The 26,099-nt window shown below is 36.0% G+C and overlaps 3 protein-coding genes and 1 long non-coding RNA gene across 4 annotated transcripts; 3 read left to right on the forward strand and 1 right to left on the reverse strand.

The window, feature by feature from the left end:
• Window positions 1-260: 260 nt before the first annotated feature.
• LOC116004111 (receptor-like protein 52) lies at window positions 261-2,819 on the forward strand. Its single transcript, XM_031244045.1, has one exon. The coding sequence runs from the start codon at window positions 261-263 to the stop codon at window positions 2,817-2,819; it is 2,559 nt and encodes an 852-aa protein (XP_031099905.1).
• Window positions 2,820-20,839: 18,020 nt separating this feature from the next.
• Window positions 20,840-22,483, forward strand: LOC116004112 (probable leucine-rich repeat receptor-like protein kinase At1g35710). Its single transcript, XM_031244046.1, has one exon. The coding sequence runs from the start codon at window positions 20,840-20,842 to the stop codon at window positions 22,481-22,483; it is 1,644 nt and encodes a 547-aa protein (XP_031099906.1).
• A 114-nt stretch (window positions 22,484-22,597) lies between these two features.
• LOC116004113 (receptor-like protein 9DC1) lies at window positions 22,598-23,411 on the forward strand. The gene has a single exon (XM_031244047.1). The coding sequence runs from the start codon at window positions 22,674-22,676 to the stop codon at window positions 23,409-23,411; it is 738 nt and encodes a 245-aa protein (XP_031099907.1). The 5' UTR covers window positions 22,598-22,673.
• A 112-nt stretch (window positions 23,412-23,523) lies between these two features.
• Window positions 23,524-25,424, reverse strand: LOC116004314. Its single transcript, XR_004094774.1, has 2 exons — window positions 24,587-25,424; window positions 23,524-24,103 (listed from the first exon to the last, which is right to left on the reverse strand). It is a non-coding gene; the product is annotated as an uncharacterized LOC116004314 (long non-coding RNA).
• Window positions 25,425-26,099: the final 675 nt, after the last annotated feature.

The raw sequence follows: 26,099 nt of genomic DNA on the forward strand, positions 1-26,099 counted from the left end.
GGAAAATAGATGCTGATATTTTCTTGGATAGAAAATGAAATTGAGAAAATTGTGGAAAATTGAATATAAATTTTGTAAAATAAAAGTCATGGGTCAATGTACCCATCCATCATGCAATGCAGTGTGGTTTCCTCTATCTCAGGCCATCTTTAAAAGGATGCCTAACTTTCTTCGTATCATCTTCATCATACCAACAAAAGGAAAAAGAAAAAAAAAAGGGAAATTTTGGTTGGAATTATGCAGCGCTCATCTTTCTGGCGATGCCTTGTTTCTTTGCATTGGAGACGATAGCATCAACAACAACGGAAGCTGAAGCTCTTCTCAAATGGAAGAGCGGCCTGTCCTCTTCATCACTCAAATCATGGTCACTATCCAACCTAACAAACCTTTGTAATTGGAGGGGCATTGTCTGCAATGCTGATGGAGCTGTCTCTGAGATCAATCTTTCTGATGCTGATCTTTCTGGTACTCTTCACCACCTCAATTTTACTTCTTTTCCCAGCCTCAAAATTCTTCAACTGTCACAAAATCAATTTCAAGGTGAAATCCCATATTCTATAGGCGAACTCAAAGATCTTCAATTCTTGGATATTAGCCAAAATCTCTTGAATTCAACTATTCCTTCATCACTGTCATCTTTGACCAAATTGTCTACTCTGGACTTATCATCTAATTTTATTTTTGGTAATATTTCACCACATCTCATCTCCAATTGGACCAAGCTTACACATTTGGGGCTTGCAGACAATTCCTTCAATGGCAGTATTCCACCTGAAATTGGTTTGCTCACAAATCTTGAATACCTTTCCTTGTCCAGAAATAAGTTTCATTGCACCATTCCACCGCAGATAGGAAACTTGCAAAATTTGACTCAATTAGAGCTGGATGCAAACAATCTCTATGGTTTGATACCTCAAACAATTGGAAACCTTACCAGCCTCCAATACGTCCTTCTGCTTTCCGGAAACAATTTGTCAGGAAAACTTCCACCCCAAATAGGAAACTTGCAGAATTTGAATGTGCTAGACTTATCAGACAACCACTTCTATGGTCCAATACCTCATACAATCGGAAACCTCACAAGCCTCATTAGTCTTTCCCTTTACAACAACAATTTCATTGGAATACTTCCACCAGAGATAGGGAATATGCAAAATTTGTTTGAGTTGTACTTGTTTGAAAACAACCTCTTTGGTCTAATACCTGAAACAATTGGAAACTTGCATCGTTTGGGTAATCTAGACTTCCAAAACAACAGCTTCTTAGGTCCAATACCACAATCAATCGGAAACCTCACTGGCCTTGCTGATCTAGAGCTTTCCAATAATAATCTCACTGGGATGTTGCCACCTCAAATAAGAAACTTGGAAAGTTTGGAACATCTAGAATTGTTAGAAAACAACATCTATGGAACACTTCCACCTCAAATAGGAAACTTATCGAATTTGATTGTTCTAGACTTGTCAAGAAACAACTTTTCTGGTCCAATACCTCAAACAATTGGAAACCTCACACAACTTAAATCCCTACGCCTTTCCACAAACAATTTCATTGGTACACTTATGTTTGATAGTGGAAATCCAACATCAAATCCTGTCTCTTCAACCCTTTGCAATTTACGTTCTCTCGTAATTTTGGATTTAGCAAACAATTCGTTAACTGGGCCAATACCTCAATGTTTGGTAAGAAAAGATCTGTCTGTGTTAGATTTGCACCAGAATCAATTTCATGGGCCAATCCCAACACAATTTAAGGTTTGCAACTCCTTGAGCAGACTTAGTTTGTATGGTAACCAATTAGAGGGTGCAGTGCCACGATCTTTAATCAATTGTAAAGAGTTAGAAGTTCTTGATTTTGGACACAACAATTTGTGTGGTACATTTCCAATGTGGTTAAGAGTTCTTCCAAATCTAAAGGTTCTTAGCTTGAGATTTAATCGGCTGAATGGTTCCATCCGAAATAGGAGGATTAAAGGGCATTTGTTTCCTCAACTTCGTGTCTTTGACCTCTCTCATAATGGATTCACAGGGGAGTTACCCACATGGTTTTTCAAGAATTTTAAAGCCATGACAAATGTTACTGAAGATAAATCACAAATGTACCTTGGTTTGGACAATACCGGTAGAGACATTTTATCTCCCTTTTACTATGAAGATTCATTGATTGTGACTATGAAGGGGCAAGAACGTGAACTTGTAAGAGTATTTGGCATGTTTATTACCATTGATCTCTCAAGCAACAAATTTGAAGGGCATATTCCAAATAGCATTGGAGATCTTCTTGCATTACGTGAATTAAATTTATCACGTAACAAGTTCACTGGGCACATTCCAGCGTCTCTCGGAAATTTAACCATGTTGGAATCTTTAGACCTTTCTTTGAACCAAATTGGTGGAGTTATCCCTGAGCAATTGGCAAGAAGTACAACTCTGGAAGTGTTGAATCTCTCACATAATAAGCTTGTGGGATGCATACCTCAAGGCCCACAATTCAATACATTTGAAGCAAATTCATTCCAAGGAAATGATGGATTGAAAGGCAAACCTTTGTCACAAGGTTGCGGGAATGGCATGATACTGCAACTTCCAGCACCAAAGGAGCTCCACCAAGAATATGATTCGAGTTTTTTGAGCGGATGCACCGTAAAAGTTGTGGCAATGGGGTACGGTTGTGGTATTCTTTTTGAATTATTCATGGGAAATCTCATGCTCTTAACTGGAAAGCCAGAATTCATTGCGAAGTTTGTTGAGGAAGAAGCATACAAACTAGCAATGAAGATCAAAAGAAGAAGATCAAAAACAAGAAGGAGAAGAAACTAGCATCGTCAATGGTAAGTAATCTTATTACACCAAAGCAATTTACAATTATATATGGTATGTTTTCGTTTGGTAATGCATAAGTGTAGATACTTGAAGGAATATACTATGAAGTGTGTTTACTAACTTTTGCAGCTCACTTGGCTTCTCTCCGAATGACAAATACTCGAGACAGAGGATGTTGTTGTTAAAGAAGTGGTTTGGTTTGCTGCCGACTCATAAGCCACGGGCCACCTCCCAAGTACGGTTGGCTTTCATATATGATCTATCTCTAGTTAGTTTGAGTTGTATGGCTTTGGTTTGATACCAAATGTTTCAATTCTTGCATGATGAATAATGTCAATATGTTCATGTCTTAGAGCTTTCTTTCTAGTAAAATGGATTTGTTATGCCTATGTTTATTCTCTCAAAACAAAATTCTTCATTTCTCCTAGATAGTTTATTACATTGTTTTCTTGATACAAAGAGTGAAAAAAAAAACCAAAAAAACTAACAAAACTTTACAATTAAGCAAATCTGAATTAGAAAACACCGATAATATTTGTAAAAATATGAGGTTTCATTCCTTTAGGGATAATAATAATAAAAAAAAAATCTAAAGACCTACATAAGAGTAAGACACTAAATTAGTTACCATCCAATTTGTACATAAATTTGTTTGATTTAATTTATCAAAAATCATATAATTATGCAAGTCAAGCTCAGAAAAATTAATCAAAATGAAATTGAAATAAATAAAGATAAAATAAAATAAAATAAAATTATTAGAGCATTTGATTATATTAATTTTAGAAAGTCTTAATCATGTAGTTTGTACTATACATTACATGTTTTACTCATGTACCTTTCATAGTTATATAGCTAAACGCCTAAATTTTGAAGATAAGAAAAATTGTATGTTTTTTTTAATTTCTTCACCATGCGATATGCGTGGGAGTCTTTTACTTGACCTCTTTATGGTCTTTCATTTTCGTGAACTACACTAGTAAACAAATAATGCATGTTCAAATAAGCTATTAAGAGTTATCAATGTGTATCCACTTCTACACTAATGAAATCATCATTTGCCAAGGATATATTTGTAATTGGATGGGCATTTATACTGCGGATATTCTTATAGGTCAAGCTAGACAAACCAAAATTCTTCACCAGCTGACGTGGTAAAATAAATATATTTTTATGGTTAGTGCTTTATTTTTATTTTATGGTTAGTGCTTTATTTGGAAACCACAACCACTATATATGAGGGTGTGCATTGAGTAATTATGCCTTATGACTCTAACTGATAAAGAACTACAAGAAAGTAAATGAATATATGTGTTGCATAGCTGATCAGTAGGCTCGATTGCTCGAACCAAGAAAACCAACAAGCCACATACACCTATCTAAAGTTGAACTTATAATATTATGATTACCTAAATCAAAGGATACTTATTTCCTCAACTTCGTGTCTTTGATTACAATGAATTCATAGGGAATTTGCCTACAGTGCTTTTTAAGATTTTTAAAGCAATGGCAAATGAAGATGATGATAGAATACTGATGAGTGTAGTTTTCGTGGTGGATGGAAAGAGTTGGGTGTTAAAACGGAAAGATTTCCGAGTATCGTTCTCAAAGGATGGCAATGAGGGAATTCAAGCGGTAAGGGGATTAAGCACAAGAGTGTTTAGTGTTTGAAAGCTAACCCAAACATAGTAAGGTATGCGCATGAAACATTATAAAAATAAGGAACAAAACGTTGGAAACAATCAATTGGAAAGGAGGATTTGGATCTTGCAACTCATATAGGCATCCTTGATTTCCTAAGATATTAGGCTAGCAACACTTAGATAATGAAAATGAGATAAGGTCACCAACACAACCGCCACTCTCGTGGTCAATGGACTCACTCCTTAGACCGTAATGTCATCCTTGTGATCACTAGGCTAGGAGAGGCATTTTGTCAAACACGTTATGTGCCTCTTATCTTCCACTTCTCCCTTTTCTCAAAGGTGAGAGGGAAATGTGCTAGGCTAGGCTAAGGAGTAACTCTACTCTCGTAGATGAGACTCCTTCTCCAAACACCTCTCATATAGGTTGATCACCCCTACACAAGAGTCAAAGTGGATCACCACTCACACAATCAAACTCATAATCAAGCAATTGCAAAACCTAATTGATCAATTCAAAGCTCAAGAATATCCATACAACATTTCTCAATCCAACTCCACAAAGATCTATCTAATCATACTTGGAATTGAAATAGCAAAAGGTAAAAGTAATGACAAGAAATTAAAAGGAAGACTTAGCTAGGAATTGAACTTTGAATTTGAACTTGAACTTGAAATTGAACTTTAATCTTGAACTTGAATGTAGATCACAATCTTGCAACAATGGAATTCTTCTCTAATTCTAATCTAAACTAAGAATTGCAATGTGGAGTGAATTGGGAGAGATCTCTCTAGGCTAATCCTAGAGAGAGAAAGTCTAGGGTGTGGAATGGTGGATGATGGGTGTAGTTTTCGCGGTGGATGGAAAGAGGTAGGTGTTAAAACGGGAAGAAGTTCCCGAGTGTCGGTCTCAAGGAAAGGCAAGGAGGGAGTCTGTAAGCAAGGGACTAGTCATAAGGGGGCCTAGTTTTCGAAAGCTAATCCAAAAAAGATAGGTGTGTATGGCATGTTATGGTAAACAAGCTAAGGTAAACGAGTAAGAAACAGTCTATTTGGAAGGAGGATTCGGATCAATCTAACAAGTACGTAAGCTCTTGATTTCCTAGAGGTTAAGGTGAGGTAACACTTAAGGGACATACTTGAGACAAAATCACAAACACCTAAGCCATTCTCATGGTCAAAGGACTCTCTTCTACACAATAGGGTTACTCTCATAACTCCTAAGTTCCAAGAGGCATTTTGGCAAACACATTATGTGATTAACATGTCTTCCAATCCCCCTTCTCTCAAAGGTGGGAAGGAAAAGTGGTTGGAGAGGTCTAAATCACTCCCTACTCTCATAGGTGAGTGATTCCACCCTAATTCCCTAAGGCAACCGGCCGAGTTGGCCTAGAGTCCNGGGCATTTATACTGCGGATATTCTTATAGGTCAAGCTAGACAAACCAAAATTCTTCACCAGCTGACGTGGTAAAATAAATATATTTTTATGGTTAGTGCTTTATTTTTATTTTATGGTTAGTGCTTTATTTGGAAACCACAACCACTATATATGAGGGTGTGCATTGAGTAATTATGCCTTATGACTCTAACTGATAAAGAACTACAAGAAAGTAAATGAATATATGTGTTGCATAGCTGATCAGTAGGCTCGATTGCTCGAACCAAGAAAACCAACAAGCCACATACACCTATCTAAAGTTGAACTTATAATATTATGATTACCTAAATCAAAGGATACTTATTTCCTCAACTTCGTGTCTTTGATTACAATGAATTCATAGGGAATTTGCCTACAGTGCTTTTTAAGATTTTTAAAGCAATGGCAAATGAAGATGATGATAGAATACTGATGAGTGTAGTTTTCGTGGTGGATGGAAAGAGTTGGGTGTTAAAACGGAAAGATTTCCGAGTATCGTTCTCAAAGGATGGCAATGAGGGAATTCAAGCGGTAAGGGGATTAAGCACAAGAGTGTTTAGTGTTTGAAAGCTAACCCAAACATAGTAAGGTATGCGCATGAAACATTATAAAAATAAGGAACAAAACGTTGGAAACAATCAATTGGAAAGGAGGATTTGGATCTTGCAACTCATATAGGCATCCTTGATTTCCTAAGATATTAGGCTAGCAACACTTAGATAATGAAAATGAGATAAGGTCACCAACACAACCGCCACTCTCGTGGTCAATGGACTCACTCCTTAGACCGTAATGTCATCCTTGTGATCACTAGGCTAGGAGAGGCATTTTGTCAAACACGTTATGTGCCTCTTATCTTCCACTTCTCCCTTTTCTCAAAGGTGAGAGGGAAATGTGCTAGGCTAGGCTAAGGAGTAACTCTACTCTCGTAGATGAGACTCCTTCTCCAAACACCTCTCATATAGGTTGATCACCCCTACACAAGAGTCAAAGTGGATCACCACTCACACAATCAAACTCATAATCAAGCAATTGCAAAACCTAATTGATCAATTCAAAGCTCAAGAATATCCATACAACATTTCTCAATCCAACTCCACAAAGATCTATCTAATCATACTTGGAATTGAAATAGCAAAAGGTAAAAGTAATGACAAGAAATTAAAAGGAAGACTTAGCTAGGAATTGAACTTTGAATTTGAACTTGAACTTGAAATTGAACTTTAATCTTGAACTTGAATGTAGATCACAATCTTGCAACAATGGAATTCTTCTCTAATTCTAATCTAAACTAAGAATTGCAATGTGGAGTGAATTGGGAGAGATCTCTCTAGGCTAATCCTAGAGAGAGAAAGTCTAGGGTGTGGAATGGTGGATGATGGGTGTAGTTTTCGCGGTGGATGGAAAGAGGTAGGTGTTAAAACGGGAAGAAGTTCCCGAGTGTCGGTCTCAAGGAAAGGCAAGGAGGGAGTCTGTAAGCAAGGGACTAGTCATAAGGGGGCCTAGTTTTCGAAAGCTAATCCAAAAAAGATAGGTGTGTATGGCATGTTATGGTAAACAAGCTAAGGTAAACGAGTAAGAAACAGTCTATTTGGAAGGAGGATTCGGATCAATCTAACAAGTACGTAAGCTCTTGATTTCCTAGAGGTTAAGGTGAGGTAACACTTAAGGGACATACTTGAGACAAAATCACAAACACCTAAGCCATTCTCATGGTCAAAGGACTCTCTTCTACACAATAGGGTTACTCTCATAACTCCTAAGTTCCAAGAGGCATTTTGGCAAACACATTATGTGATTAACATGTCTTCCAATCCCCCTTCTCTCAAAGGTGGGAAGGAAAAGTGGTTGGAGAGGTCTAAATCACTCCCTACTCTCATAGGTGAGTGATTCCACCCTAATTCCCTAAGGCAACCGGCCGAGTTGGCCTAGAGTCACCCTAATTCCCTAAGGCAACCGGCCGAGTTGGCCTAGAGTCCACACTAACACTTCAAAACACTATCAAGCATCCATTAAGCATCATTCAAACCTTACAAAACACTATCAAGCATCCATTAAGCATCATTCAAACCTTAATTCAAGACATCAAGCATCCATTAAGCATCATTCAAACCTTAATTCAAGACATTTAGCATCCATTAAGCATCATTCAAACCTTAATTCAAGACATTTAGCATTCAAGAGATACACACAAGTTCAATTGATCCAAATCACAAGAAGTTTAGCCAATTATTCTTAAAATCCAAATCAACATTGCAATTGATCACAAGGAAGAAAACTAGAATCAAAATCAAAGTGCAATTCAAGATCAAAAACAAAATTCAAGATCAAATCAACAAAACAAATCAAAAGCTAGAAATTGAATTATAAAGCTAGAAATTGGAAATGTTACTTGAATGTAGTAGAAATCTTGATACAAGCTTGAGCAATCCAAAGTTGAAGTGAAGATCTCTCTAATTCTAGCTAGTTGAATTGAAAATTGATTGAAATTTGAGTGTGGAATGGGAGGGAATTTTAACCTAATTCTAGAGAGAGAATTTTCCTAAGGTGAGCTAAGATGAAAATGAATGATCCCCCTTGCAAAACTGCTCCAATCCCTATTTAAATCGCGCAACCCGCCAAACTGGTAGGCTGTGGACGCCCGACTGGACTCGCGTCCGCTGCGCGTCCAGCGGGGTTTCTGTTGCGCTGCTGCAAAACTTCAGAGAGGCAAAGATCGGACGCGGGCGTCCGACGCGCGTCCTCAGCAGAGCTCATGAACTTCAGCGAGCTGATTTTCGGACGTAGGCGTCTGTCCTTCGTCCGCCGTGCGTCCGCAGCAGAGCTGATCCAAACTTCAGAGGGGTGAAATCCGGACGCGGGCGTCCGACCCGCGTCCACAGCAGACTTCGGCTCTGCTGTGCGAACTTCTGCGAGCCAAATTCCGGACGCATGGGCGGACGCGCGTCCGATGCGCGTCCATGCCCTGTGTTCTTTTTCCCAACTTTGGCCCGTGAATCTATCTTCGAAATCCATGCCTTTTCCACCTTTTTGCACAACTTTTACCTACAAAACAATTAGCCAAGCGTGGAACGGGGTCTAATAGCAATGTCAATCATTCTAACGCAATAAAGGGACAAATCAAACACAAAAGCTTTCAATTGTGCACAAGATGATCCTAAAACAACCTTATAAAGATGGCATCTTTTGCATTTATCAGTGGATGAATGGAGAGATCCCCTGAAAAATTAGCTCAATTCCCCTTTTAAACATTGCGAAAACTGCCCAACTTCGCGATGGACGCCATGGTGGACGCGCGTCCACGGGCGCGTCCACTGCGATAAATGCGTCCAGACTTCAACTTCTGCAAGCGTTCTGATGGACGCCCGGGTGGACGCGCGCGTCCACTGCGCGTCCACAGCAGACTGCTGTTCTGCTGCCAAACTTCTGCAAGCATAATTTCGGACGCAGGCCTGGACGCATGGGTGGACGCGCGTTCACCGCGCGTCCACTGCAGTCCTGGCCTATTTTTTGCTCCAACTTTGGTTTGTTCTTCACTTATCTGAAATGTTGTCATTTCCTGCCCTTTTTGCACATCTTTTACCTACAAAACAGTTAGTCAAGCGTGGAACGGGGTCTAATAGCAATGCCAATCATTCTAACGCAATAAAGGGACAAATCAATCACAAAAGCAACGAATTGTGCACTAGACGATCCGATAATGACCTTATAAAGATGGCATCTTTTGCACTTATCAAATTTTCCACACTTTAAACCTTGCTTGTCCTCAAGCAAGCTATCCTTGAACAAACAACACATAAGTGCAAAGGATGCCACAAACTTTGATATGCAAGCAAGCTAAGACACAAGAACGATGCACATATTTGAAATCAATACATTCCTTAAGCTATCATGAAAATGTGTTTTCAAACAAACTTTTGATTCTCAACAACGAATATCCCAAGAAACAAAGCCCTTTGGCTACAACAAAGCAATTAGATTAACTTTCTTTTTCATACGATTTCAAGCATGCAATCCAACAATAGGTTCACCAATCATTTAAAGCGGGCCACTAGCCGAGCCAACTAGTGGGACCGATGTGCACAAACCAACCCTATTCGACCACCCTTGTAACCTCAAGCCCCCTAGATTCTAGTGTGATAAACAAAAAGGCTTCAAGGTTATCTACTACCCCTCAAGACCAACCATCGGGCTACCCGACTTCACATGGATCTCCATGCTTTTTTGAAGACGGTGCAATGGGTGCCCGAATCTTGGCGGAATGGCTCTCTTCAATTTTCTCATCTCCCAAGACCTCGTATCGGGGCAACCGACTTCGCGTAGAGCTCTACGCTTTTTCGAAGACAGTGCGATGGTTGCCCCCAACTTGCCCTAGAGAGACGGTTCATCTTTTTCATATTCTAAGGTGACCACATTGGACTCTTTTGGGGTTTTGGCCTCATTGGGCTCTTTTAAACAAAATAAAGCAAAGCATCACCTTCACAACCCCACACGCCACCTTCGGGAGAGCAAAAACAAAGAAAATTAGGTTCATTTCCGGGCTTAGTAAACATTATATTACTAGGGTTGATAGGTGCACACTCCCACTTCGTTACCTCCTTGACCATGGTCCGGACTAAATGAGGGGTGAACATCACACAAGCATACAAAAATCAACAACTTTAAAAGTGAACAAGAGTTTTCTTTCAAGGGATATTCCAAATTGAGAGTCAAATGCTCCTTCAAAACACGCATTTTCCAAGATAGATTAAACAATGCATTCATTTCAAACATATCCAACATTCTACGCTAAGCATCTCTTTGTAAATCAAAGTTTTTAAGCACAAAGGTGCTTCCCTTTCCACACTTTAAAACGAACATCGTCCTCGATGTTCACATTATGCACAATGTGGAAAAGTCATAAGGTCATATGCAAAGCCACGCCCTTTTCCACACTTTAAAAGTGTGCTATGGGCTCCAAGGATCATACAAAAATGCTTTTATGAAGGATTCAAAACATGCAATGCAATGTCACGCCATCTCCTGGTTTCCACACTTTAAAAGGCAAGTATATAGGCAAACTAACAAAAGACAAGAGAGATAAAGAGACTCCCTTGTTGCTTCTCTTCAAGTACATTGCCTTTAATCATCCTCTTAGCTTTGAGCCATTTATCAATTTCCCTACAACATCAACAAACACATTGCGATACTACAAACCATATTAGAGAATTTAACTTCCATTAATGCAAAACTTATTGAAAGCAAAAGTAAACAACAAAAACAAAATGCATAAAAATGTAAGATAACCTCGGGTTGCCTCCCGAGAAGCGCTCCGTTTAACGTCCGTAGCCCGACGCAACTTTCAAGCCCTCATTCCAACATACTTGGACGGGGACAAATCCTTTTGCCCCATCCACTCTTTCTTCAAGATACGCCCTCAAGTGCCGGGCATTAGAAAACTCCTTTAATTCAATACATAGCATACTCTCTTCCAAAGGTTGGCAACTATCCTTGTCCATGAGTATGCTATTATCTTCCAACTTACCTCTTTTTTCATTTTTCTTCTTTTCACCAAACTCCTTTTCATCATTTTTCACTTTCTCCTCAACTTGCTCCCTAACACTCTCATTTCTTATCTTTTCCTTTTCCTCTTCTATTGTTTTGCCATGAACTTCCTCAAACAACACCTTCTCATTTTCAAAATTTTTTTCTTCATTTTCCTTTTCTATAGTCACACTCTCTTGACTCCGATCTTTACCAATCAAATCATGAATATGTAAAGCATCATTAAGGCAATTATCATGGAAGTTCACCAATTCAACATCAATTAGATCACACAAGCTAACCTCGATATTCATATCATCATCACCACAAAGCATCTCATGCAAATCATTAGCAAGCTCATTTGACAAAGATTCATCACCAAAAGTAAAAGACTCAAGAACATCTTTATCATCTAAAGAAACGAAAGAGTTGTTTTCACAAGGATTGGAAGAGTTGCTATCATAAGAATTAGAGAAATTATCCACACACGACTCTATTGAATTATTCTCCATGGAATTGAAAGAATTATTTCCACAAGTATCAAAACAATTTTCATCATCATGTTTAGCATTAATATTACCCACATTCTCCAAAGGATTGGCATGCACATTATCAACAACACAATCCACATTACCAACAACATTTTCAATATAAGCATCCCCACAATTATGATCAAAAGAATCATCATATGGCTCATCACAAAAATTATCATGCTCTTTAACACCAATTTCATCACTAGGCATCTCAACACAAGCATTATCAACATCTTCAATTATGCAATTATTTTCACTAGTCATATCTACCACTTTTTCAACTCCATCATCAACACAATCAATATTAGCATTATCAAAATGAATAGGAACACCAATATCACCACAATCATTATTCTCATCACACATGTCGGCCCAAGATTTAGAAATTTTATCGCCAAGAGTAGTGCTAACACTAATAGGGTCAAGTGTCTTACCATATGCAAGCTCAATAGTGTCACCACATGGCTTTTCCTCTTCCCACACTATCTCCACATCACCATCACTCTCCTTTTCCTCAACATTCTCATATTCTTGCTTCCACCCTTCCCTAATATTGGCCATTTCTTGCTTTAATTCTTCTATCCTTGCCAACATCTTGTTCTTCATGTCTTCCATGTTTTCCTCCTCATATGGTTGCATCATGTTCTCCTCATTCTCATAGTGGTTGGAGTAGTATGGATAGTCTTGATGATCTTGAGAATATGGAGGGTATTGGGGATTTTGATCAACTTCGTCCCTATGATGCTTGTACCTACATTCACATGGGAAGTTAGTCTTACATTTCTTGCAATATGGGTACTTTTGGCATTGATACCTATAGTGAGGCCTTTACAAGCATAACAAATCACTTGTCGATTCATATCTTCAAACATGTGTTCCTCAATGGTCTTGAAGCGGTCATTTGGGTCTCTTGGCTTGGGTTTCAACCAATGGTCATACATGTGCTCGATAATAGATTTCTTTTTGGGTGGAGGTGTGTTTTGAGTGTAAGATTGTGGAGAGTAGGCTTGGGATGGGTAAGAGTCGTATGATTGAGAATTAGATAATCTTATTTGTTGAGGGTAGTCATCATCCTCGTCATAGTGGGTAGATTGGTAAGATTTTGAATCGTAGCTTTGGTGAGATGCACTCCTCCTATACCCCCGGTATTCATAAGAATAGTCTTCTTGATCATGATAATCATCCTCATAATCATCCCGGCAATACCTAGGTGTCCGGTATTCCCTTGAATGATCATAAGAGATATCTCTCCTTAGTGGTTGTGTCCGACTTGAATGCTCATAATCGTGACCATGATAAGACTCTTGGTAACTCTCCAGTGGCTCATCATATATGGTTCTTCTTTGAGGGGGAGGTGTGGCTCTTCTTGAGTGGGTGTAGTCACCATCTTCTCTTTCATCAAATTGAGTTCTTAGTATTTGCCTTGGTGGTTGGTATTCTTCTTGTGAAGATCCATATGTCCTTGAGTAAGGTTGTTCATAGTCTTCATAATCTCTATAACCATAGGGGTTAGAAACTTGAGCATTATAGCCTCCCCTTGGTTGCCTATATCCTCCTTGGTCCTCATAGTAATCCTCTTGTTGATATCTTGCTTGAGAATACATCATAGAGGATCAACCTATCAACACAAAGACAAGAGAGTGTTTTGCAACTAGAAGTAGTTGCAAGTGAGAGTAGTAGCAAATGAAATGACAAAAGGATTAAAATGTAAACAAAGTAAATTGCAAAAATAGAAAGTGAGAGGGGGGTTAGACTCTCTAACTTGAACACTTGCTCATGTTAATCCAAAGGCACTTACTACTCAAAAATCGATGCCATCCCCGGCAACGGCGCCATTTGATGAGTGTAGTTTTCGCGGTGGATGGAAAGAATTGGGTGTTAAAACTGAAAGATTTCCGAGTATCGTTCTCAAAGGATGGCAAGGAGGGAATTCAAGCGGTAAGGGGATTAAGCACAAGAGTGTTTAGTGTTTGAAAGCTAACCCAAACATAGTAAGGTATGCGCATGAAACATTATAAAAATAAGGAACAAAACGTTGGAAACAATCAATTGGAAAGGAGGATTTGGATCTTGCAACTCATATAGGCATCCTTGATTTCCTAAGATATTAGGCTAGCAACACTTAGATAATGAAAATGAGATAATGTCACCAACACCACCGCCACTCTCGTGGTCAATGGACTCACTCCTTAGACCGTAATGTCATCCTTGTGATCACTAGGCTAGGAGAGACATTTTGTCAAACACGTTATGTGCCTCTTATCTTCCACTTCTCCCTTTTCTCAAAGGTGAGAGGGAAATGTGCTAGGCTAGGCTAAGGAGTAACTCTACTCTCGTAGATGAGACTCCTTCTCCAAACACCTCTCATATAGGTTGATCACCCCTACACAAGAGTCAAAGTGGATCACCACTCACACAATCAAACTCATAATCAAGCAATTGCAAAACCTAATTGATCAATTCAAAGCTCAAGAATATCCATACAACATTGCTCAATCCAACTCCACAAAGATCTATCTAATCATACTTGGAATTGAAATAGCAAAAGGTAAAAGTAATGACAAGAAATTAAAAGGAAGACTTAGCTAGGAATTGAACTTTGAATTTGAACTTGAACTTGAAATTGAACTTTAATCTTGAACTTGAATGTAGATCACAATCTTGCAACAATGGAATTCTTCTCTAATTCTAATCTAAACTAAGAATTGCAATGTGGAGTGAATTGGGAGAGATCTCTCTAGGCTAATCCTAGAGAGAGAAAGTCTAGGGTGTGGAATGGTGGATGAATGGAGAGATCCCCTGAAAAATTAGCTCAATTCCCCTTTTAAACATTGCCAAAACCGCCCAACTTCGCGATGGACGCCATGGTGGACGCGCGTCCACTATGATAAATGCGTCCAGACTTCAACTTCTACAAGTGTTCTGATAGACGCCCGGGTGGACGCGCGTGCCCACTGCGCGTCCACAGCAGACTGCTGTTCTACTGCCAAACTTCTGCAAGCATAATTTCGGACGCAGGCCTGGACGCATGGGTGGACGCGCGTTCACTGCGCGTCCACTGTAGTCCTGGCCTATTTTTTTCTCCAACTTTGGTTTGTTCTTCACTTATCTGAAATGTTGTCATTTCCTGCCCTTTTTGCACATCTTTTACCTACAAAACAATTAGCCAAGCGTGGAACGGGGTCTAATAGCAATGTCAATCATTCTAACGCAATAAAGGGACAAATCAATCACAAAAGCAACGAATTGTGCACTAGACGATCCGATAATGACCTTATAAAGATGGCATCTTTTGCACTTATCAAATACCACAAGAACAAATGTACCTAAATCTGAAATACTACTATTACCAAGATTCCTTAGTGATAGGAATGAAGGGCCAAGAGTGAGAAATTGTTAAAATACTAATCATGTTTACTACCATTGATCTCTCAAGTAACAAATTTGAAGGTCATATATATTCCAAATAGCATTGGAGATCTTCTTGCACTACGTGAATTAAATTTATCACATAACATGTTCACCAGCCTCATCCCAACGTCTCTTGGAAATTTATCTGTGCTTGAATCTTTAGACCTTACTTCAAATCAAATTGGCGGAGCAATTCCTAGAAAATTGGCAAGTATTACATCGCTTGAAGTGTAGAATCTCTCACATAACAAGCTTGTGGGATGCATACCTGAAGGCCCACAATTCAATACATTTGAAGCGAATTCATTCCACGGAAATGATGAATTGTAAGGAAAACCTTTGTCAAAAGGTTGTGAGAATGGCATGACACCGCAACTTCCTGCACCAAAGGCGCTCCACCAAGAAGATGATTCTAGTTTTTTAATTTGAGCTGATTCACGATAAAAGTTGTGGCAATGGTTGGCATTCTTTTTGGATTATAAGTGGGAAGTCTCGTGGTCCTAATTGGAAAGCCAGAATTCATTACAAATTTTGTTGAAGAAGAAGGATACAGACTAGTAATGAAGCTCAAACGAAGAAGATCAAAGACAGGAAGAAGAAGAAGAAAGTAGCTTTGCAGGCCAATGGTAAGTAATCCTGTTACAACTATGTCTGTTACGTTATTGTTTGGTACGGCATAATTAAGCAAGTCCAGGTGCATGAGCGAATAATTGGTGAAGTTTGTTTACTATCTTTTGCAGCTCGATTCTCTCCAAATGACAAAGACTCAGAAAGAGGATGATGTTAAAGAGGCATTTTGGATTGTTGTCATATGATAGGTGTTGTTATATGTTAATCTGAGTTGTACGATTTTGGTCTAATACCAAATGTTCCAAGCATGATGAATAATGTGTTTGTTAATGTCTTAGAGCTTTCTTTCTAAAATAGATTTATTATGGCTATGGGGAAAAAGATTATTACTTTCTGTCAATAGATTGTAACCTAGACAATTTGCTTCTGTCAATTGGATCTTGAAGCTGGATAATACAAGTAACCAATGATATGTCCATACCACTTAACATTTGTAAGATATTTATATAATAAATGGTTGAATATATTTATTCAGACATGTTTACCGGAAGAATAAATAATATTTTGATGTTGTGGAGTTGAGAATATTATTTATGTTCGGTAGAAATTTTATATTTTGATTGATCAAGAATGTTGGATATTTTTCTCAATTCCGAAAAGTTAGACCGATAGACCACGCACTTTTCAGAAAGTCAAATTAACTTCTCAGATGTGGTCTGAAGGAACACTTTCGGATTATTATCGTTAATTGTTTTATAAACATATGGTGACAATAATTGTTTTGTCATCGTTTTCTTGATTATTGCAAATTGAAACACAATTTGTGTAAAGAACATAATTACACAATTTGATATTGTTCCTTGAAAAAAATATGATGAATGGATGTGGACTCGTGCATCCTCCCTAGCCTATTGTTGTGTATATATCACCTTCAACGATATTTTTTGGGGCCTACCATATGAGATTGAAATAAACATCCATATGACACTGCATGAAAACTCGCTCTACAAAATTAAGATAGGTAGTGACAATTATTTGTGACACAATATAATTTCTAAATAGTATTTTATTTTTTGCGACAATACTAGTGTGTATTGTTATTATTATATACTAGTATTTTCGCCCGTGCGTTGCACGGAATGGATTTGTTATAATATTTAAAGAATATTTGGATCAATATACAATTATATATATTATAACATCGAATATTATATAGCGCAATTGATGAAATTGATTGGATCAATTATGTTTTCTGATGTTTTCCTTTGAATTAGAACAAATAATTGTCGAATTACCCGGGCGTGGATAAATTTTTTTTATTATATATTGAGATAATAAAAATAAAGATGAAATTATAAAAAATTCTAATATTGAACGTGTACATTTATTTGATTATAAGATTAGTACAAAAATATTACTCAATTAATTGAATAATATATGACTTGTTTGTCTAAAATTATCTTGAAAAGATCTATAAGTAATATGACTTATATAATTATATTATAACTTATATAATTATATTATTACTAAAATAAATATGAGAAAATGAGAAATAAATTAATTGTAATTATTATAAAAATAAATTCAACGACCAATGCTTAACTTAATTATCATAATAATTATTAGGCAATTATTATTAGTCAATTACACTAATATATGTGTAATTATACTTTTATACTTTAAGTATATTCATTTTCCTCATATTGCATTTAGTTTTATCTTCCTCCTCCATATTTGAATGAATTAATTTTGATTATTATAAAAATCTAACAACCCATGTTCAATTAATATTTTTAAAGTTTAAATAACTTAGAGTTTTCAAAAGGAAAGTATAATTAACTATTAAAGTTTTTAAATAATTTTCAGTCAATTAGTAATATCCTTTTCTTTTCCTGATAAATGATTTTACTTTTATTAATAGTGTTGATACGTGAGTGATAAATGATTTTACTTTTATTAATAGTGTTGATACGTGAGTATACATATTATCAATTTATAAAAATAGTGTTGATACGTGAGTATACATATTATCAATTTATAAATATTAGTTAATTTCTATTTTACATTTTCTTAACAAATAAGCTTTATTAATTATTTCACCAATAAAATATTTCATTAATGGACTACAAAAGTTTAGGCAGGGAATGAAATAGGAGGATTTTACTTTTATATATAGTATAGAATATAGATTACGATCTTTTTATATTTTAAATAAATTAGTAATATCATTTTTCTCGGAATAATGGTCAAATAAACCATTGAACTACACACAAAACTGCAATTAGGCCATCGAACTCAAAAAGAATGCAATTAAGTACAAATTGACATGTTTAAAAAAAAAAAAGAGTCCAAATTGACCTGTTTACCTACAATTGTGATGACGGTGGTTACTAATTTTAAAATAAAATTTTTAAATAATTTTAATTAAAATAATTAAATAATAATAATAATAATAATAATAATAATAATAATAATAATAAAATTAAAAAAAAAAACAGACGTCTCCGGCAGTTCTTCTATTTTTTTATTTTTTTTTAATTATTAGTGCCGATTGTTATGTGTAAATTAATATCAAGCAACCTTATCTAGGAAAAATGAAAAGAATTACGTAGTAATATTTACCTAATTTTCGTTCCATTTTTAATTGATGATGTAGAATATTATTATTGAAATATTTCCGTTTCATTTTTAATTTCCGTTCCTTTTTTAATTTATCTTTAATATTGTTTATAATATGCCTTTATTATTTATGATGTAGAATGTTTTCTTTTTTTAATTAAATTGCAATGATATGACCATTTCTTTTTTCATTTTAGTTAATTATGGATATTTTTTTTATTTACAGTCAATTATTAATATTCATTTCCTTTTATATATTCAATCAATTAGTAACATCAGATTCATTTTTAGTTGATTTTTTTTTATTTTCAGTTAATTAGTCAATTAGAATAATAGATCCACTGGTATTTTTACCTAATTTCTGTTCTATTTTTAATTAATGATGTAGAATATTATTATTAAAATATTTTCATTCTATTTTTAATTTACCTTTACTATTGTTTAAAATTTAAAATATGCCTTTACTATTCTTATGTTTTTATATATAGTATAGATTAATATTATGCTAATTATGACGTCCATGTATTATGAATAAGTATGGTAATTAAGGAGTATATATTATAATTAAAAAATAATGTATATTTTAATTTCGTTTAATTATGGACGTAATATGTGTATGTTTAATTTTCTTTAATTTTATCCGTAATATATATGTGTATGTTTAATTTTCTTTAATTATGTCCATAATATGTGTACCATTAATTTCTTTAATTGATTAGATAAAATTACGGCAAGTATAAAAACCCGTTTAATAAAAGTATAATGTTTGAACTAATTTCTCAATGACCATAATTATTAAGATTTTATTCCAAAGTAACCATTAGCATAATTTTATATGTGTAATAATNATTAATTAATTAATATCAATATCAATCTATATAAATATAAATATTAATATATAACAATATTACCATATCACTAATCACCAATCACCAATTAATTATTCTTTTTTAAAATAATCACCAATTAATTAATTAATATTAGTATATATTAATATATTATATATTAATATTAAGAATAATACCATATACCATATTATCAATTATCAATTATATATCACCAATCACCCATCACCCATTAATATTAACAATATTACCATATTATCATATTATCATTATCATATATTACCATAATAATATTATAGGATGGATAATTAATAAAATAATAAAATAATAAATAAATAAAATAAATGATTTTACCAAAATACCCCTAAGTTTTGGGGGGAAAATTTGGGAGGAGGAAATTGTTTTTATATATAGTGTAGATTATTATTATTTTTGGTATATGAAACACATAAGAGCATTTGATTATATCAATTTTAGAATGTCTTAATCTTTTAGTTTGTACATTACACGTTTTACTCATGTACCTTTCATAATTATATAGCTAAATGCCTAAACTTTGAAGACAAGAAAAATAGTATGTTTTTTCTTCACCATGCGATATGCATGGGAGTCTTCATCATGACCTCTTTATGGTCTTTCATTTCCGCGTACTACACTAGTAAACAAATAATGCATCTTCAAATAAGCTATTAAGAGTTATCAATGTGTCTCCACTTCTACACTAATGAAATCACCATTTGCCAAGGATATATTTGCAATTGGATGACCGCATTTATACGTACTGCGGATATTCTTATGAGTCAACTCAAGCTAGATAGACCAAAACTTTTCGCCATTTGACGTGGTAATATAAATATATTTTTATGGTTAGCGTTTTATTCTTCTTTTCTTTTTTGGTGGATGACCTGGGAAACCACAACCACTATAAAAGGCTCGAACCCACTATCTCCCGTATAAAGGTAAGAGTTTGATGCCACTGGACCACAAGATGCTTGGCTTTATCCTATTCTTATACCTAAAAGTAGTCATGCAAAACACATTTAATAAAACATTTGACTAACGGTGTGGGAATTAATGTCCAGCTGTTTACATTGACTTTCATTTTTTCTTCATCAATCTCTGCATGGTGCTTCAAGAAAATCAACCACCTACAGTGGTTAGAAATCCATCTTTATAAAGGCATAATCTTTCTTGCTTGGTATCATAACATAACATACATCATACATGCACCAGATCAGAGTAGTTTTGTTCTTCAAAAAAACTCGATCTTCAAGTATGAGAAATTTTCGTTGGAACTATATAACACTCACCATCTTTCTTGTGCTGCCTTGTTTCTTTGCATGGGAGACATCAGCATTAGCGAGTAGATCAGAATCTGAAGCTCTTCTCAAATGGAAGAGCAGCCTGTTGATGTCTTCTTCACTCAATTCATGGTCACTATCCAACCTAAGAAACATGTGTAATTGGACGGGTATTGTCTGCAATGGTGGTGGAGTAAGTAGTGTTTCTGGTATCAATCTTCCCAATGTAGACCTCTCTGGTACTCTTCATCACCTCAATTTTACTTCTTTTCCGAGCCTCACTGGTTTCAACATCAGTGGAAACAACTTCAATGGATCAATCCCACCCACCATTGGTGATCTGTCCAACTTGGTCTTCTTGGACTTGAGCAACAATCAGTTTGATGGAAGCATACCGCCACAGATTGGGAAGTTGAGGGAGCTTCAGTACCTCTCCCTTTACTACAACAATATTAGTGGTGTTGTTCCACATCAGATTGGGAATCTTCAGAAGGTACGGTTTCTTAACTTTGGGTCAAATTCTTTTCAAGGAGAAATCCCGTCTTCAATAGGTCAACTCAAAGATCTTCAAGTGTTGGATATTAGTGACAATTACTTGAATTCAAGTATTCCTTCTGAGATTGGTAATTACACTAACCTCACTCACCTGGTTCTCACTTCAAATTCACTCTATGGGTCATTGCCTTCATCACTGTCATCTTTGACCAAGTTGTCTGAGCTAGACTTATCAGAAAATTTCCTTTCCGGAAAGATTTCACCCAATTTTATCTCCAATTGGGCCAAGCTCGTGTCTTTAGACCTTATGGAGAATTTTTTCAATGAGAGTATTCCATCTGAAATTGGTTTGCTTACAAATCTCGAAACCCTTGACTTGAGTGAAAATAATTTTTCAGGCACCATTCCAGCTCACATAGGAAACTTGCAGAGTTTAATTGAGTTAGATATGTCTAAAAATAGTTTCTTCGGTCAAATTCCTCACACAATTGGAAATCTCACTAGACTCAGTTCTCTAAACCTTTATTCTAATAATCTCACCGGAATGCTTCCACCTCAAATAGGAAATTTGAGGAATTTGAGTCTTCTAGCATTGTCAGCAAATAATCTTTATGGTGCAATACCTCAGACATATGGAAACCTAACAAGCCTTAGTTATCTATTTCTTCAAACCAATAATCTCAACGGAATGCTTCCACCTCATATAGGAAACTTGAAAATTTTGTTTGTTCTAGCCTTGTTTGAAAACAACCTTTCTGGATCCATACCTCATACAATTGGAAACCTCACAAACCTAGAGATTCTAATGTCTTCCACCAATAATCTCACTGGAATGCTTCCGCCTCAAATAGGGAACTTGCAGTATTTGACACATCTAGACTTGTCAACAAACAATCTTTATGGTCTAATACCTCAGACAATTGGAAACCTCTCCAGCCTTGAAATCCTACTCCTTTCTGCAAACAATCTCAGTGGAACACTTTTGTCCAAGAGGGAAAATCTATCATCAATGGTTATCTCTTCAACCATATGCAATTTACATTCTCTCCAAATTTTGGTTTTGGCCACCAATTCTTTAACTGGCTCAATACCTCAATGTTTGGGAAACACAAGCAAAGATCTCTCTGTGTTGGATTTGCGCCATAATCAATTTCATGGGCCTATCCCAACAAGTTTTAAGGTTTGCAATTCATTGAGCAGACTTAATTTGCATGATAATCAGTTAGAGGGAGCAATACCACAATCTTTAATTAATTGTGGATCTTTAGAAGTTCTTGATCTTGGACACAAACAATTTGAGTGATATATTTCCAATATGGTTAGGGACTCTTTCAAATTTGAAGGTCCTTAGCTTGAGATTCAACAAGTTGAACGGTTCCATAACAAATAAGATAATTAAAGGGTACTTGTTTCCTCAGCTTCGCGTCTTTGACCTCTCTTTCAATGAATTCACAGGGGATTTGCCCGCAAGCTTTTTCAATAATTTTAAAGCCATGATAAAAGTGGATGGACAAAGTATACAACAACAAATTTACCTAAATCGTATCAATTACTACCAAGATTCTTTGGTGGTAAGGTTGAAGGGCCAAGAGCGTGAAATTGTTAAAATACTAATCATGTTTACTGCCATTGATCTCTCAAGTAACAAATTTGAAGGCCATATTCCAAATAGCATTGGAGATCTTCTTGCACTACGTGAATTAAATTTATCACATAACACGTTCACCAGCCTCATCCCAACGTCTCTTGGAAATTTATCTGTGCTTGAATCCTTAGACCTTTCTTCAAATCAAATTGGCGGAGCAATCCCTGGACAATTGACAAGTATTACATCGCTTGAAGTGTTGAATCTCTCACATAATAAGCTTGTGGGATGCATACCTCAAGGCCCACAATTCAATACATTTGAAGCGAATTCATTCCAAGGAAATGATGGATTGAAAGGAAAACCTTTGTCACAAGGTTGTGAGAATGGCATGGCACCGCAACTTCCTGCACCAAATGAGCTCCACCAAGAAGATGATTCTAGTTTTTTGAGCGGATTCACTGTAAAAGTTGGGGCAATGGGGTATGGTTGTGGCATTCTTTTTGGATTATTCGTGGGAAGTCTCATGCTCCTAACTGGAAAGCCAGAATTCATTACAAGTTTTGTTGAAGAAGAAGGATACAAACTAGTAATGAAGCTCAAACGAAGAAGATCAAAGACGGGAAGAAGAAGAAGAAGAAACTAGCTTTCCATGCCAATGGTAAGTAATCCTGTTACAACTATGTATGTGACGTTTTTGTTTGGTAAGGCATAATTAAACAAGGCCAGATGCATGAACGAATAATTGGTGAAGTGTGTTTACTATCTTTTGCAGCTCGATTCTCTCCAAATGACAAAGACTCAGAAAGAGGATGGATGTTAAAGAAGCATTTTGGATTGTTGTCATATGATAGGTGTTGTTATATGTTAATCTGAGTTGTACGATTTTGGTCTAATACCAAATGTTCCAAGCATGATGAATAATGTGTTTGTTAATGTCTTAGAGCTTTCTTTCTAAAATAGATTTATTATGGCTATGGGAGAAAAAAGATTATTACTTTCTGTCAATAGATTGTAACCTAGACAATTTGCATTCTGTCAATTGGATCTTGAAGCTGGATAATACAAGTGACCAATGATATGTCCATACCACGTAATATTTAATTTGTAAGATATTTAATTTATATAGTAAACGGTTGAATATAATATAATATGGTGCAACAGTAGAAAACTCTGAATCACTTTGGAAGCATTGCATGAGTTCTTGAGCATCTATTTTCACTGCTCTTCTCCACCATGCAACTAACTTGTATATATATCCATTGATTCTCGAATGTGCACTTTGCGTATCCACTATTCAAATGTGTGTCTTGAATGAAATTTGCCTTGTGAACTTAACTGACAACCAAACAAAGGATCACAACAACCAAACAAAGGATCACAATGAGTTGAGGAAAATCAATTTAAGTTGTTGATATTGTCAACCAGCCGTATTTTAACTTTAAAATGCAAGGAAAATAGATGCTGATATTTTCTTGGATAGAAAATGAAATCGAGAAAATTGGGGAAAATCAAATGCACCCTAAAATTTTCCTTTCAAATTTCGTTTCAACAATTTAATTTTTTTTGTTGGAAAATTTCTCTTCACCTTCCTGGGTGGGTTGACTGGAATTTTTTAACTAATTTCCATCCATTTTGGTTTGGAAAAATGGTCGGACTCCAATTTTTTTAAAAAAAAAATTAATAATTAAGCTCTCAAACTTTAAAAAGTTACAATTAAACACTCACACATAATAAAATCGCCCACATAAATCTTGTTTACCATAACCAACCTAACATGTCACTAGTAAAATCACGATGACATGGTATAAATTTTTTTACTTGGCTACTCCGGACTTTTGTTAACTATCATCGGACCTCCATTGCCCGCTGCCCTCTGCCAGACTGTTGTATGTAAACTTCTAACAGACCGCCTTCTTCAACTGCTGTGCAGCGTTCAACAAACGGTTACGTTTTTCAAATATAATGAGGTAAACCGCATTAAGAAAACTATTTGTGATGAATTCGATCAATAAGGTGTTGACATGATTCGAACTCATAAATTTATAGTATAAGAAGCATATAACATGTCACAGTATTCTTATTCATCATGATCTTAATTCACCGATAATGTGAAACGGTTGACTTGATGCATAAACTAAAGGCCATGGACCACTTCTCCACAAAGACTAACTCTTCACCTTTCGTTTACTTGACTATTTTGGCTTTAATTTTGGTTTCATCACACTTTTCTTCACCATTTTATATGGAGCTGTGGAAAATGGAAATGCCAACATTGTCATGTAACAATCAGCCTATCGCTTCAATATATCAACTTGTTGTCTATAAAAGCTAGAGCATATTTCTTTGGTGAAAAACAAGTAATTTTGTTCTTCAAAAAAAAAAGGGAAATTTTGGTTGCAACTATACAGCACTCATCATCTTTCTTGTGCTGCCATCAGCTTGTTTCTTTGCGTTGGAAACAACATCATCAGCAAGAAAAGAAGCTGAAGCTCTTCTCAAATGGAAGAGCAGCCTGTCAGTGTTGGAAGGTGTTGCGCCCGCGGAAGTGGGATAGATCAGATTGCAACAATAATTTGAGAAAGAAAAATAAATGAGGCACAGATTTTACGTGGAAAACCCCTAAACAAATTAGGGTAAAAACCACGGGCAAGGGTAGAAGAATTTCACTATGAGAAAATAGGAGTTACAACCACTCTCTAACTAACAAGGAGAAAACAAGGATAATTCTCTCTTGCTAGGAAGGAGAAATACACTCAACAAACTCTCTAATATCTCTAGTATATGAGGGAAAAATAGAATGATTTGGGATGACAAGAATGGCAAATGACCTCCCTATTTATAGTTGAGAAATTGGGGTAATTTTGTAGTTAGCCTAAAATGTAGGGACCAAACAATAAATATTTTTGTTCAAACTTTGTAGGTGCCTAACTCTTGGATTTGCCTAACATTCTTGATCAAACTTTGCAACTTGCCTAACCAATTTGGCTGCTGCCAAATTAATCCATTTGCCGACAGAAGGGTTTCCTTTTCCACTGGATTCATGGTCACTATCCAATCTAAGAAACATGTGTAATTGGACGGGTATTGTCTGCAATGGCGGTGGAGCTACTACTGTTTCTCAGATCAATCTTCCTAATGCTGGGCTCTCTGGTACTCTTCACCTCCTCAATTTTACTTCTTTTCCCAGCCTTACTCGTTTCAACATCACTGATAACTACTTCAATGGATCAATCCCTCCTGCCATCGGTGATTTGTCCAACTTAGTCTTCTTGGACTTGAGTTACAATTGGTTCTTTGATGGAAGCATACCGCCACAGATTGGGAAGTTGAG

Source organism: Ipomoea triloba, chromosome 14 (assembly GCF_003576645.1).
Source record: "Ipomoea triloba cultivar NCNSP0323 chromosome 14, ASM357664v1".
Classification (NCBI taxonomy): domain Eukaryota; kingdom Viridiplantae; phylum Streptophyta; class Magnoliopsida; order Solanales; family Convolvulaceae; genus Ipomoea; species Ipomoea triloba.

Excerpts from the sequence above, each read along its gene's own strand:
- LOC116004111 (XM_031244045.1), top strand. The coding sequence starts at position 261 with ATGCCTTGTTTCTTTGCATTGGAGACGATAGCATCAACAACAACGGAA.
- LOC116004112 (XM_031244046.1), top strand. The coding sequence starts at position 20,840 with ATGTGTAATTGGACGGGTATTGTCTGCAATGGTGGTGGAGTAAGTAGT.
- LOC116004113 (XM_031244047.1), top strand. The coding sequence starts at position 22,674 with ATGATAAAAGTGGATGGACAAAGTATACAACAACAAATTTACCTAAAT.